At 41.4% G+C, this 15,560-nt stretch overlaps 1 protein-coding gene across 1 annotated transcript in view; it reads right to left on the bottom strand.

Annotated features, from left to right (window-relative positions):
• PTPRD (protein tyrosine phosphatase receptor type D) overlaps window positions 1–15,560 on the bottom strand; it is a 335,371-nt gene that overhangs the window by 161,639 nt on the left and 158,172 nt on the right. The window contains exons 13-14 of the mRNA XM_054727642.1: window positions 8,407–8,524; window positions 331–918 (exon numbers count right to left, since the gene is read on the bottom strand). Of these exons, the coding sequence (XP_054583617.1) occupies window positions 331–918; window positions 8,407–8,524 (706 nt within the window). The remainder of the gene's footprint in view (window positions 1–330; window positions 919–8,406; window positions 8,525–15,560) is intronic.

Below are 15,560 nucleotides of genomic sequence, written 5' to 3'. Positions count from 1 at the left end.
GAGAGAAGTGGTGATTTGCCTACCTGTTTAGAGCATTCATTTACACACATCATTCTCACAAAGATCTCTCCTTTCTGTCCATTTCGGTCAACTATATTGTGCTTTCCTTACCTGAGGACATGGGGATGCTCTCAGCCAGACTTGGTTGGCATTCTATAACTGAAATCTAAGGCATCCAAAACGTATTAAGTTTCACATACGTTACCTTTGCACTTTGGCTGAACCTATTAACATGAATGGGTCGATCAGTTATTTATAGCTTCAAAAATACTGATTTCCAAAGACCGATATTCCTTTAAAGGAGGAAGGCCATAAGCAGACAAATCCTACCTTGATCCACAGGCAGTGTCCTGAACTGGACACTGGGACTATATGGCCCGGGCCCTTTGCTCGTGTGAGCACGTACTTTTACATCATATGTGGTATCTGGTTTTAAGCCACTGAGTGTCAGAGTGGTGTCAGCGGGAACAATAAGCTGCTCCATTGGAAGGAGAGGGATGTTGATATCCCTGTACAGAAGGGTATACTTGGTGATAATGCCATTTCTCTCTGCCAGGACAGGTGGCTGCCAAGATAACTGGACGGAGGTGGAAGTGGTGCCTTCTGAGTGGAGGTTTTGAGGGAATCCAGTTGGGACGTCTTCTGGGACAGAAATCTCCTTCACCATCTCCTCCCCAAAGCCCACTTTGTTTCTGGCTGAGAGCCTGAAGGTGTACGACGCTCCTTTGTGGATGTCTGTGGCTGTAAAGTGATCTTCTTTTTCGGAGAACTCAAGAGTAGTGAGCGGCTCCATATCCTTCCGGCCAAATTTTAGACGGTAGCCCTGAAGGGGTCCAAATGTGTCCACCGGGGGGTGCCACTGAATGAGAGCAGTATTCATCTGAGTGTGGCTAATCAGAAGCCGGGGTTTCCCTGGGACTGAAGCACACGGATGGAGTGGTAAGACCAACATACATGGATGCTCACGTTTCAATCACTGCTGAATGGAAACACCACTCTACAGGCATTCTCATTTCGTTATTTTTTTTAAAAAAAGGGGGGGGGGCAATGCTTGGTCTGTATACCTTTGTGGCAATGCGCTCCTTGTCCTACTCTATTAAAGTAGGCTGAACTGCTAGAATGTGACAATGGACACAAAATAGGAATTACTAAAATAATAATTTGAGGAAATATTTTAACATCTTCACATTTTAGACTTTCACGCATAAAGGTGCATGCCACAGAGAAATGAACAAGTGCAGATTAGCCAATTAGATGCAGATAATAATAACAAGTATAACGCATTTAATTATCGGTCGCATGCAATGTACCAGACACTGCTAAGAGCATTACATGTACTGTTTCATTTGATTTACGGTCCTTACTCCTGACTACACGTTCTCATTAGGTATCTTGATTTTGTGTAATAAGAAAAGGAAACCCAGAGAGCCAGACACAGTGCAAAGTCAGATGTGTAATCAGTGAGCAAGCTATAGGACAAGCCCAGGTCCACTGACTCTCCAGTCCAAATAACTAACTATATTGTTAAGCTGCTTATAAATTTACAAAAAAATAGTAGTTCCAAATAACATTATTGTGACTTAACTATGGCTCTAATTTACATTTTTGTTTACACTTTACTATCCATACCAGTCATCCTCATTGAATTTTCATCTTTAATACAGGAATTAGGTTATGAAACACCCTATAATGTTGTTGTGAATATTAAATCAGAAAATGCATGTAAAAGTCTTCACACAAGTTTAATATTTTATTACTATTAACATAATTCTCAATCATCAAAATACTAACCTCTTATAGGAAGGGGCTACATAATTTATATTCTTTTCAAGTTAAATAAGTTAGATATGTAAAGAGTTCTAATCTACTCATTCAATAGATGTGTACAACTAAAATTTTTTAACGGAAAGCAGTTATGCCTGGAATCTACGCAGAAGGACAGTGGTAAAAAGCACAGAGCTAGAAGTTTCTTTGAGGACAGACCCAAATGGGGGAGGAAGAAGAGTATCAGCAAAATTAAAACAAAGCAAAGTTGATTGGAAAGGGAAGACGGTAGAAAGGAAGGAAAGCTTGCACTAATGGGAGACTGGCAATGACAAATAGTATTATGGGGATAGAGATTTAAAAAAAAGAAACAAATAAAAAAAACCAACAAAACCAGAAAGATGATAAGAAAATACATAGTATACTGACCTTGGTAATGACCTGGCTAACCTGTTCATCATATATTTTAGAAAGTTGAACCCCCAGTGGTAGTATGCTTTGCCTAAGAACATGTTCATTAAGGTAATTGTATCCTTCATCAATGAAGTAACAGTTTTGTCCAAATGCTGGGTAAGTTCATATAACTCAACTAACCCACAATGCATGGGAAGAATAGTTCCTGAAGTTTGTAATGGCTATTGTGTGTGTGTGTGTGTGTGTGTGTGTGTGTGTGTGTGTTGAGAGTTGGCCCAGGAACCAAGTCAAACCAAACCAAAAATTGTATACTCGTTGTTTCTCAGGAAAATATGCATGCACAGAGTTTAATCAATTAAGAAATTCTCAAACTACAAGTCATTCATAAATTGGAGAGCGTCTGAATTATTCCATTTCCAGTAGCTTTCTTCAGTTTCAGTTAGCCTTGGTCAACCATAGTAGCCCGAAAGTATTAAGTGGAAAATTCCAGAAATAAACAATCCATACTAGTACGTTTTATATTCTGAGTAGCCACGATGAAATCTTGAGCTACCCCACTGCATCCTGCCCAGGGCTTGAACCCTCCCTTCGATGTCTCCACACTGTAGGTTAGTCCCTTAGGAGCCATCTCCGTTATCAGACGGACCGTCACAGCATCACAGTGCTTGTGTGGAAGCAACCCTTACTTTACTGAACACAATGGCCCCAAAGTGAAAGAGTGGTGATGCTGCCAATTCAGATAGGCCAGAGAGAAGCATTAAAGCGCCTCCTTTAAGAGAAAAGGCGATTCCAGCACATTAAGCTATTTTGAGACAGAGGGAGCAGTCACATAACTTTTATTTCAATATATTGTTAGACTGGTTCTATTTCATTAGCAGCTATTGTTAATCTCTCACCGTGCCTAATTTATGAATTAAACAAGTATGTAAAGGAAAATACATAGTATAAATGGGATTTGGTACCATCTTTGGTTTCAGGCATCCCCAGGGGGTCTTGTAATGTAGCCCTGGTAGCTAAGGAGGCACTACTGTATTTTTAGTTTAAATATATTTAAAATTATTTTCATTTAAAAAATCACTTTAAGGTAGACACTGAGAGGCATCCTTAAATTCCCCTTCATGTGTGTATAAGATTTACACAATTTGCTCAAGAAGGGTCAATGATGTCACGGATTAAACACGTGAGGCTCTGCTGAGAAAAACTAGGGCCTTCAGCAGAGGACACATCATTCAGTAAACAAAACCCAGTTCAAACTACTGGGATAAAAAATAACTATTAAGTCTCAACATTTTCCAGATACAATATATTTTATTAAACGTATTTATCAAAAATTCTGGTTCCAAGGAACTGCATAGTAAGTATGTATACAGTTTCTATAAGATGCATGTAAAGCTAGGATTAATCAAACATGTTTAGTTTTCTTTCTTTTCTTTTTTTTATTGATTTCAGAGAGGAAGGGAGAGGGAGAGAGAGAAAGAAACATAAATGATGATAGAGAATTATCAATTGGCTGCCTTCTGCACGCCCCCCTACTGGGGATCGAGCGCTCAATCCAGGCATGTGCTCTTAACTGGAATCAAACCCAGGATCCTTCAGTCTGCAGGCCCACACTCTATCCACTGAGCCAAACCAGCTAGGGCTAGTTTTCTTGATAGAAACCACAAATATTCTAATAATATTTATACTATTTTGTCATTCAAATAACAATATGTTTTTATTATCTGGTATTTCACTTTATACTTCTGCTGTGGTACAAATTTGGAGAAATATAATGGACCAGTAAATTCTGAGACAAAAACACACTGGCTTTATAAAAATGTTCATCATTCTTCTGTGGTTAAAGCTTAGGTGGGACTAATGTTTTGTTTGCTTAAATGCCCTTTCTTAATTGGGGATATACATGCTGTGGGCTTGAATCATGGGATCAAAGTAATGCTCTAGAAGTAAGAGTCAGCCCATATGAAACCTATATGTTAATACTGACCAATGTCAACCCAATCAATTTAACAGATATTTAAAAATAAAAGAAGTCAGAGTCAGTTCTGATCTACTGATTTCCACTGCCCTGCCAGGAGCATCTCAGCCTGCTCCCCATTCAAGCCTGCAAGGTCATTCCTTCCCTGGGCAGAAGTTTCACTAAGCCTGAAAACTATGAGACAACCAGTCCCTGAACACCACCATACACAAGTAAAGAATTCCAGAAAGAAAGGAATGCTGAGGCAGCTAGAGAAAGAAGACCAGTATCACCTCAGGGGAGGCCAGCCACATGACGCGAATGACTCAGTATCTCCACAAATCTGTGAAGAATAGAAGTACCTCAAGTTGGGTAAGGGTTCTGAGTATTTCATCCAAGTAACAGATAGAAAAAAGGGGAAAAGGAATGCGGAGAGTTCTACAACACTGAATACATGGTTAAAAAATAATTCTCTGAATCTCCACATATTGATTCCATTCCATTTCTGATTTCCAGAAAATCTAAACATATACCATCTATTCACTTTATGAAAGACTTATACACTGGCACACAGGAATCTGGGTGGTAAAATAAAGATGGATAGTGCAGGGTCTATGTTCTCTGGTATCTGCATATGCTAAGTGGGGAATTGAAGAGTTGTATTAGGTGGTACTGTATGTGGAGTCTGGCTCAAGGTTTCAGGTGCCTTAAGGTTATATGTGAACCACTTTTACAGGTTATCCAGTAGAAGGTCAATGGTCCTGCTTCCTCCAGCATCAGAGCTGGAGAGCAGGCAGATTAAAGAGTATTAGATACTAACTCAGGAGAGCGTGGGGGTCATTTTAGTAGTGTCTTAGTGATGAAGCAGAGAGAGCCCAGCTGCACAGTAAATAAGCTAACTCTAATTCATGCCATGGCATATATGTGATCCCGTCTCCCTTTTGCTTTTTACATTCTTCTTATTCCCTTACTAGATTCTTCTCTATTAAAAATCCTTTAGAATTTCAGAAATGGTATACGGAGTGTTGTCACCCTTTACTTCCTAGCAATAGCAATCACTGGGGATCCACGGAGGCACTCTGTTGGTCCCACTGCCTCTAAACTAAGCTTCCGTTTAACCTAGTACCTAAGAAGAAGCAGACCTGGAGAGTATTATGCTAAGCAAAATCAGCCAGCCAGAGAAAGGCACATATCGCATGATCTGACTCATATGTGGAATCTAAAGAACAAAATAAACTGATGAACAGAATAGATCCAGAGACGTAGAAACATGGAACAGACTGTGGAATCTCAGAGGGAGGATGGGTGTGTGTGGGTGGGAAGAGATTAACCAAAGAATTTATATGCATATATGCATAAACCATGGACACAGACAATAGTGTGGTGAAGGCCTGGGAAGGTTGGGGAGGGGAGAGGGGGAAACCTACAGGCTAGAAAGAGTCAATTAGGGGAAGAAGAGGACATCTATAATACTTTCAACAATAAAGATAAATTTAAAAAAAAATCATAATTCTCTGGCCTAAGCCTATTACTTCCAAATTCTCCATGTCATAGTTGTCTTTTCTATCAGCTTTAAACCATAGCTGTTCAGTACAGTAGTGAAATTTATGCAAAAATATAGAGAAAACTTCAAACCAATGAATTTGCTGGTTGCCTTAAATCTCAAGACTTCACGCAATAGTATGAGACAGGACAATGTAAGAATTAACAAATAAACTACAAAAACGTCACAATCACTGAAATGTAAAAGCCAACACTTTATTCAAAGACATCCCTCAAGTTACATCTTCCATAGATTAAGTGATGGCCAGTACATTTTGTTTCAAAGATATGATTGTTCACAAATTTTAGAAATATTATATTATACATTAATATATACTACAATCAGGAATTTTGCTATTAAAATGAAATTTCATGAGAATTCCTGAATTCTCCATGGAAGCAATTACTAAATAGCCTAAAAACTGTGGTTTAGTTGAAGCTCATATATGAGAGATAAACTCAATAATTCTTCATAGTCACATAAATATCAGGTTTTTTGGTAATAGTATACAAAAACAACAACAAAATTTAATGAGTTTACTGATTACTTGGGGATAAACCATGACTGGGGAATGCTTTTTGGGGGTTGGGGGGAGTGCTTTTTAACTGGTAGGTTGGCAGCAAAGAAAACTACAGATTTTCTCTATAAGGGGTTATAAATGTGGATTCTCCCACCTCCAACCCAGGCTCAGTGGGAAGGTCTCAAGAAAACAAAAGTGCAGACATCTACATTTTAAGTATTTCCTACCTTAATATCTAAGTCCTCATTGATTAACAAAGACCTGAAATTGTGAATGAAAATCCCAAAATAATTTTATATATAAATAAATGTCGATACGGTGACTAAAAAGTGAGGAGCTAATCTTTAAAATAGATAATAAAATAGACACTATTATCCCTTTCGCGAGGATCCACATCCTCTGGTTATACTTTTCCTGCTCATTATAGGACCCCCATCTTATGAGAATGGGAGTTTGATGATTTCATGTAAAACATTTCAGGCCTATTAAGACACAGTTATTAATATGGGAGTAGATGTATTTTCTTCATTTTGAAATTAAATTTCGGGAGTTTAGCCTTGGTTGTCTATATTCAAATAGAGGTTGTTTCCATAGCAAGACAGTTAGTGTGCCCCGCTGAACATGTATCTCCTATGCAAGGCAAAAAATTAGCTTGATCCAATGGCATTCTTTAAAACATTAAAATAAAGCCCAGAAGACTCTCTTGAAGGAATTTTGCCATCTGTAATCCTGCTGCTTGAGGCAGTTCAAGGTGGCAGGATGTGAGGCAAATCTTATGACATTTAGACAAATTTGGCAGTGAGCATGGCACCCAGGAGGGTGCTCCCCATCACAGCTGTTCTTCCCTGTATGCCTTTTCCTAAAGGTGTGTTCCTAAAAAGTTACGTGAGGAGTGATTTTGAAGGAGTAAATCAAATCACAGTTTCAGTGTTCCAGAGGAGACTTCTATGGAAAGGGACAGGAGGATAATCCTTTTATAATCATCTCTTAATTTATTGGTTTTACAATGCCAGGCCTTCCTTCATTCTGGCTTTTCCTACTGTGGCCAACCACAGTAACTCTCAAGAACACTGAGCTTTGTTCTTTAGAAAGAACAATGTGATATTTAGCCCTTTTTCTTTTCTTCATTCTCTTTTCTGTTCCCCATCTTTTGTGCAATTTGCCTCAAGACCCCCATAGCAGGGGGGAGGAGGAAAAAATAACGAAAAATAAAACTAAGGCAACACCTAGTTGCAGATGGCAGCTCCTCGACCAGGGTTTATAGTTGGGAGAGTTTGAAGCTGCTGAGTGCCTTCCCTACCTAGAGGATGTGCCCTCTGAACCCCCTGAGACTTGCTCCTTCACCCCATTAAAGAAAGCCTCAGCTCAAATATCCCGCCTCACAGAGACCTCCCATTACTCACTCCAAAATAACCCCTGGGGCTGCCCTATGCTTAAGGCCCACACACCTTTATTCTTCAGTTTATCACTCACTGACATTTTATTCTGTACTGATCTGTCCACTGTTAAGTAGCTAGTCCTGGTCAGAAAACAAATGGCAGGAGGGCCGAGTCCGCTTTGCTGACCGATGTATGCCCAGTAATGCTCTAAATCAGTGGTTCTCAGCCTTCCTAATGCCGCGGCCCTTTAATACAGTTCCTCATGTTGTGGTGACCCCCAACCATAAAATCATTTTCGTTGCTACTTCCTAACTGTAATTTTGCTCCTGTTATGAATCATAATGCGACCCACAGGTTGAGAACGGCTGCTGGAGAGCCTAAGACCATCGGAAAACACAGATATTTACATTACGATTCATTAACAGTAGCAAAATTACAGTTATGAAGTAGCAACGAAAATAATTTTATGGTTGGGGGTCACCACAACATGAGGAACTGTATTAAGGGGCCGCGGCATTAGAAAGGTTGAGAACCACTGCTCTAAATAATTGATGCTCCAAAAAGTATCTGTTAAAGGACTGACTAAATAATTTAGGTAAATTATATCCCCATGTTCTTGTTTTTATCTTCTGAAATACACACACACACACACACACACACACACACACACACACACACACACACACATATATGTATATATATATCAAAAAAACAAAAAGTTGATCAGAGCTTATTTTCCCCCCTGGGTGAGAAGCCACTCGTCCCACTTAGAAAATCAGCATTCCTGCCTCCCCAAACATGTTCAAGGTACACAGCGGCACAGCTGGGTTACCTGCTCCTGTGGTGGACACCAGCTTGGGCTTGCTGCGAGCGCCGTCTCCTTTGGTGGTGTAGGCTGTGACGGTGAGGGAGTAGGAAGTTTCGGGCTGCAGCCCAGAAATGATCATGTCCTGAAATGACACAGGAGAATGGCACGCATTCAAAACATGCTCCCAGTGCTCTGGGGGGGAAATCGAGGCGTCCGCTAGCGTGTCTGTGCATGCTTCAGCATTCCCTGCAGCCATGCCAAGCACTGGAAGTTGCATGCCTGGAGCTCATGCTATGGACGATGGTTTCATGCTGACATTGAAGTGGGGTCAGCCCACGTAGGGCAGCTCTGAGGGAAAGTAGTTAAAAACATAAAACCTGGAGACAGAGCGCCTGAATTCTTAAAATTTAAACCCACTTCCCCTTATTTATAAGCTTGGTGATCCAAGGTATATGAGTTCAACTCTGTGCCTCAGTTTCTCACGTGAAAGTTATGAGTACTAAGACCGCATAGGGCTACCGAAGGATTGACTGGGTTACATCAGGTAAATGATGGGAACTACGCCTGGCTCCTAGTGAGCAATCCATAAACTAGCGGTGATTTTTCTGCCAGCAGCTCTCCACGTGCATCCCCTACAGCCTGGCCCACAGACTGCGGATGGGCTGATGCCAGCGCAGTCTGTTTTACCACCCTGGACCCATCTTGCCAAATGGCTGATCTGTTGGACCTGACAGATCAGCCATCCTGACATCCTGAGATTCAGGTAAGTTTCTCGGGACTCATGAAACATAGCACTGGTTGATCGTGGAGACTATGAACAATAATCACTATATACGCAGGACAATCTTCTGTTCGACTGAATAATTTTCTGATCTAAAACCAAATAAAAGGACTGGCTCTGCCATATCACAAATATTGTTCAAGTAATTGTTTAGAAAATGTTAAATATCACCAACATTATTTATTAAAACTCTGTTTTTGTCTTAGTAAAGGCCCGAAGCTGTGATAGTTATTAAGACTAGACAGAGAACTGTTCATCCAAATTGGAGGTTACACGATTCTTTACATAGAACTATTGATTTGTCCTAGAATTATTTTTAGAGATACACAGAGGTCGAGCAATAATGAATTAAAAAAACACACCCTTTCCGATTTTTGGTACAGTTATGTTTTCAAATGAAGTGTGATAAATTTAAGAAAATGTACAATGCCATTGCTTCCCATATCTGAAGACAATGTGAGTGAGACAGTAGGACTTCTCTGTGCAAGGCTGTAATGGGCACCATAGAACTCAATGGTTGACAGTGATCCCAAATATGACAGCTTTTACAATGGGCTTTTCTCAAAAAAGTAGGAGTATCAACAGTGTGGCAATTCCAGTATTTCGGATTCCATCTTGAAGAGCCATTGGGAATACTATTCTGCCAGATGAATGGACTAAATTTGGGAGAGAAATTTTATTTTCAGGAACTTGGAATGGTTTCACTAACATTACGGAGAATATAAAAAACCAAGTGAACCACCCGAGAGTGGCATTTTAAACTGTGGCAGACAATAGCCAGTCCAAAAAACCGTGATGGGTAAATGCCAACCTTATTGTTTTCAATGGCCCCCTTCACATGCTACTTGATTGCTGCTGGAAGCAGGCGAAGCTGGGAGGCAAAAAGAAGCAAGGCTTGGCTCTGCCGCCGAATTGTGTGGCAAGAAGTTTATATCCCCTGAGCCTTGTACAAATTCCCCAGTTATACAAGTAGGTTAACTACTCGTGTCCTTCCTCTAGCCCGGATGACAGGAGGTTGTAAACAATGCAATCTGAAGTTGGTCAAGCCCTCTGTGGCCCTACCATCTCAGCTGGCTACATCTCTGTCTGCCTGGATCGCACCTTCTCAGGTTACATTTTCTCTCTTTAAGCTGAGGGCACACTTCCCTGGTGGCTTCCTACCCTCTGAGGGTTAGGGTGCCTGATACCATGGCCGGCCAGCTCCTCCCTCTGTCTTTTCCTATCCCACTCCACTTCTTGCCCTTGCTTGCTAAAAGTTGGCATTACTGGATGTTCTGTAACAGTCCCTGGTCTGTTCAAAACAAACAAAACAAGAAAAAAACGACCAACAACTGCATTCATTTTCAAACCTTAAAGGCTTTTCTGTCTTCATCCCGAATCCACTTCTAGCCCTGACTTCCTCCAGTAGACATACAATGCACACGTCTGCTGGACGGTTTCCCTGGGCTGTCACATGTGCCCTCAAGCTTCGCTGAACTAACATTCCCAGAAGCAGACTCCTCCCTTTACTTCTTTACGTTAACGAATGGTGGAGCACCTTCAAAACTTCGAAGCCGTGCTTTGATCTCTTTTTTCTTCCCCAAATTCTTTGCTAGTCAGCCAGTTTTTGCCAATTCTTTAAAATATCGATCATAAACATCCCTTATTCCATTTCTGTTGCCTGGACTCTGTTGAATTGTTATCCTTGTGTGGCTATGTTAGCAAAAGAGCTCTTTCTATCTGTTTCCTCTTCTACTATCTTTTTTCTTTCTAATCTCTCCACTAAGTCTGCAGGTAATGACCCACTGAGTAAGACATGAAATCAATTTAGTCAGTCATGACCGCATTGAAAAAAAGAAACAGAATATACTTGAATGCAAACTATTAAAGTTTATATATATTTAAAGGTAAGGTATTATTTTGAAAAACTTTTATTTTAAACTAATGCATGGGTGGTGACATATAATGCATTTCTTACTATGAGGCATGGTCAAAGTTGTATCAAATACTGCTATGCTATTGATTTTTCAACGTTATACTAAGACTAGAGGCCCAGTGCATGAAATTTGTGCACGGGAGGGGGGGTGTCCCTCAGCCCAGCCTGCACCCTCTCCAATCTGGGATCCCTCTCATAATCCAGGACTGCTGGCTTCCAACTGCTCGCCTGCCTGCCTTCCTGATTGCCCCTAACTGCTTCTGCCTGCCAGCCTGATCACCCCCTAACCACACCCCTGCCAGCCTGATTGATGCCTAATTGCTCCCCTGCCAGCCTGTTTGCCCCTAACTGCCCTCCCCTGCAGGCCTGGTTACCCCTAACTGCCCTCCCCTGCAGGCCTGGTCGCCCCCAACTTCCCTCCTCTGTCAGCTAGGTCACCCCTAACTGCCCTCCCCTGCAGGCCTTGGTCGCCCCCAACTTCCCTCCTCTGTCAGCTTGGTCACCCCTAACTGCCCTCCCCTGCAGGCTTGATCTCCCCCAACTGCCCTCCCTTGCAGGCCTGGTCCCTCCCAACTGCACTTCCCTGTGGTGGCCATCTTGTGTCCACATGAGGGCAGGATCTTTGACCACATGGGGGCAGCCATCTTGTGTGTTGGAGTGATGGTCAATCTGCATATTACTCTTTTATTATATAGGATAGAGGCCTGGTGCATGGGTTGGGGCCAGCTGGTTTGCCCTGAAGGGTGTCCCAGATAAGGGTGGGGGTTCCCTTGGGGCGTGGGGCAGCCTGGGCGAGGGGCCTGTGGTGGTTTGCAGGCCGGCCACGCCCCCTGGTGACCCAAGCAGAGGCCCTGGTATCTGGAGTTTATTTATCTTCTACAATTGAAACTTTGTAGCCTGGAGCGGAGCCAAGCCTTCTGCTTGCTCCGTGGTGGCAGCCATTTCTGTTGGGATTTATTTATCTTCTATAATTGAAACTTTGTAGCCTTAAGTGGAGGCCTGGGCCAGCCAGGGTGTGTGGAAAGCTTGGCTTCCTCCATCACCGGGGGCAACCCTAGCCTCCTGCTCTTTCCAGCTCCGTGGCTGCTGCCATTTCTGTTTGGATTTATGTATCTCCTATCATTGAAACTTTGTAGCCTTGAGTGGAGCCCTAGGCCAGCAAGGGCAGGCGGAAAGCTTGGCTTCCTCCATTGCTGGAGAAACCCAAGCCTCCCTCCTGCTCCCTGTGGCTGTAGCCATCTTGGTTGGGTTTATTTGCATATCTGCTCCTGATTGGCTGGTGGGGCATGGCTTGTGGGTGTAGAGGAGTGATGGTTAATTTGAATATTATTCTTTTATTAGATAGGATTGATTTCTTGGCTATATTTAGCATAACTTACTAACCAGAACCCTTGATTTCTGTCAAACTGGCAAGCTCACTGTCACCTGACTATATGACACTTGTGACTGCCTCAATCTGCTCACCTTTAAAAAATATGTTCCCGCCTCCAACTCTATAGTGTGCATGTGCACACACACACCCACACACACACACACTTTCACCTCTTCAATCCCTGCTTATCCTTTTAGTTCTCAACTAAATTTTCAGGACCTCTTCCACTGTCTGGTCTAGTGTTTCTAAATGCTTACTGACGTTGTCACTCATTTACTAATTAATTACACATTGCTTGATGTCATCACATATATTGTATTTTATGAAACATTTCCAAACTTTACATCCTTCCTAGCCAGACTATAAGCACTTAAGAGGCAAGTGCCGCATCTTATATCCCCCACAGTACCATACACTGAGTGGCCAAATTATTATGATCTCTGAACGCATAATAATCTGGCCACTCAGCGTACTTATATATAAGGGAAAGCTTGCAAATCATGATATGTCAAGGGACCAAAGATAGTGGCCCCCAGCCTCTGGCTAGTAAGTCCTTTGCTTCTTTCTAACTACCCACAATGCAATTCTTATACATGGAAAAACCTTATTTTAAAATCCCAACTCTGTGGTCAGTCTACACTGAGTGGCCAGATTATTATGCGTTCAGAGATCATAATAATCTGGCCACTCAGTATATCCTACCTAATAAATTAGTAATATGCAAATTGACCGCACCTTTGCTACTCCCAAGCCATGCCCACCAGCGCAAGCCACACCCAGCAGCCAATCAGGGTGAGTATGCAAATTATCCAACAAAGATGGCGGCTAATTTGCATACACTGAGGGAGGGAGGAGTGAAGACTGAAGACAACTTAGAAGAGGGAGGAAAATCGGAAAGCAAGGTGGCTGCCAGAGGGAAAGCCCAAGTGGGGTGGAGCAGGGTGGAGCGGGGTGGAGCAGGGCAGAGCAGGGCGGAGCGGGGCGGGGCGGCAGCGGCCTGCGGGTGCAGGTGCAGTGGCCATAACGGCAGCGGCCGCAGCGGCTGCTTGCAGGATTCTTCCTGCAAATGGGCTACTAGTATAGAATAAGCTCTCAATAAATAACATAATCCACTCAATCGATTCTTTTTAAAAACTGCTCCCTCAGTGGGATACATTTTACTTCTTGCCATGATTCATTCAAGTTTAATGCAAGTTTTATGGATACAACAGAGAATTGCCATTTCTGGATAGATTTAATTGGTGCCAGATCTACCTCATGTGATCTACTGAGTCGGATTTATGAGCAGCCTACAACAAACATACAACTTGACAGCTCGAGTCCATGATGCCGCCACTTAAAGCATGCCTCCTCTAACTGTGTCACAAGGCAGAGTTAGTAGCAGCCACCAAAATAAGATGAGCTCATGATATTTCTTATGCAATCAGTAGCACCATGCCAATGTCACAAAACCAAACCAAAATATAAAGTATAATGTAGTAAAGGTAATTTAAAAATAATTGGTTAGTTCATGCAGTCAAACAGTGATGATATATCACAAATACATGAAAGAGGAGTATCAGAAAAAAAAAAAAGCATTTATCATCTGTTTTGACAACGCAGTCAAAAATTACTCACATGTTCAGTAGTATCATCAAATTCCCACTGATTGAGATTAAGAAGGTTGGGGAGAAAGAAACAAAATAAAAAGAAATGAAGAGAAATTTGTAGCCCGATAAAGGCAATGGTGTCCTTGTTAGATTTAAGAAAAGAAAAATAAAAGCAATTGAAACAGTGTATACAATCAAATTCCAAAGAGTTTAAGTGCATTATGCTGCCACCTTCATTCCCAATTGAAACGTCAAAAGTAAATATGCTCTGTGTTGTTACCACTAAAACCGCCTATTTTCCAAATTTTCCATTGGGATAAATTAAGAAGGCATAGCAAAAAGCTACTGCACACTACGTTGTGACATTTATTTTTACTTTTTCTTTAAGTTACATAGTTAATTCAAGTCACTACTAATATTAACACCTCTTGTCAATACTGAAATCCTATAGTCCTGGTGAAGTCCTGCAAGATGTAATGAAATTTCAATGAATATTTAGAGAGAAAATATGAGATGAGCAGAAAAAAGGGAAGGATACACAAGGAAAATCAGCAACTTAATAAAGAAAAGCCAAGTAAGAAGAGAAGAAAAAAAGGAGATTGAGTGGCGTTTAAGGCAATTTTGTATTATATGATTCCATTACCTACCACAGTCTCAATGAAAAGAGCTACAGAACTACAGTTCTGTAATGTAATATTATCTAAGAACAGAAGAACATCGAAGCAGACTTACAAAATAAAACATAAGTACTGATGGCTTTATTTCATATTATGAGAGTGCTCTATTTTACAGGCAGCACAAATAAAAAATTTGAAAAAGCAAGCCAGTGCCCCTTTCCGAGATCTCAGGGACACTATGAATCTCCAACCCCATTTACAGAACTGACCTCTAAACCAAAACCATACAACGGGCTTCAAGGTTGAGAAGTTAGCCACTAATCCAGCTCCATTTATTAGAGTATTTCAAGACTGAAGCAAACATAAGAATCTTTGTGAGTTGATTATGTCAAGACTTGGGGTAAATAATTTCCTCAGGGCCACAGGGCTATTTATTTGCCCTGTTCTTTTCATTGAGGCAAAGATTCAAAGTTTGGCAACCTGGAGCAGTAGTTCACAACTTGGTTCATAATCTTTCTCACTTTCATATAAAACAAGGAATTTTCTACTGAAATGTGTCAAATTATTTTAAATTTATTTTTTTAATATTTTAATTGATTTTGAGAGAGAGAAAAGGAGAGGGAGTTGGAGGGAGGGAAGAAGAAGGGAGAGAGGGAGGAAGAGAGGGAGAGAGAGAGGGAAGGAGGGAGGGAGGGAGGGAGGGAGGCAGAGAGAGAGAGAGAGAGAGAGAGAGAGAGAGAGAGAGAGAGAGAGAGAGAGAGAGAGAGAAAGAAAGAAACATAGATGTGATATGAGAGTGAAACATCAATCAGGAATTGAACCAGCAACCTTTTGATGCAGTGTATGACACTCAACCAACTGAGCTACACAGGCCAGGACAGAAATGTTTCAAATTTTCACCAAT

Source organism: Eptesicus fuscus, chromosome 15 (assembly GCF_027574615.1).
Source record: "Eptesicus fuscus isolate TK198812 chromosome 15, DD_ASM_mEF_20220401, whole genome shotgun sequence".
Lineage (NCBI taxonomy): Eukaryota > Metazoa > Chordata > Mammalia > Chiroptera > Vespertilionidae > Eptesicus > Eptesicus fuscus.
The sequence above is the reverse complement of the archived record's forward strand: the minus strand, read 5'-3'. Positions and strand labels throughout refer to the sequence as shown.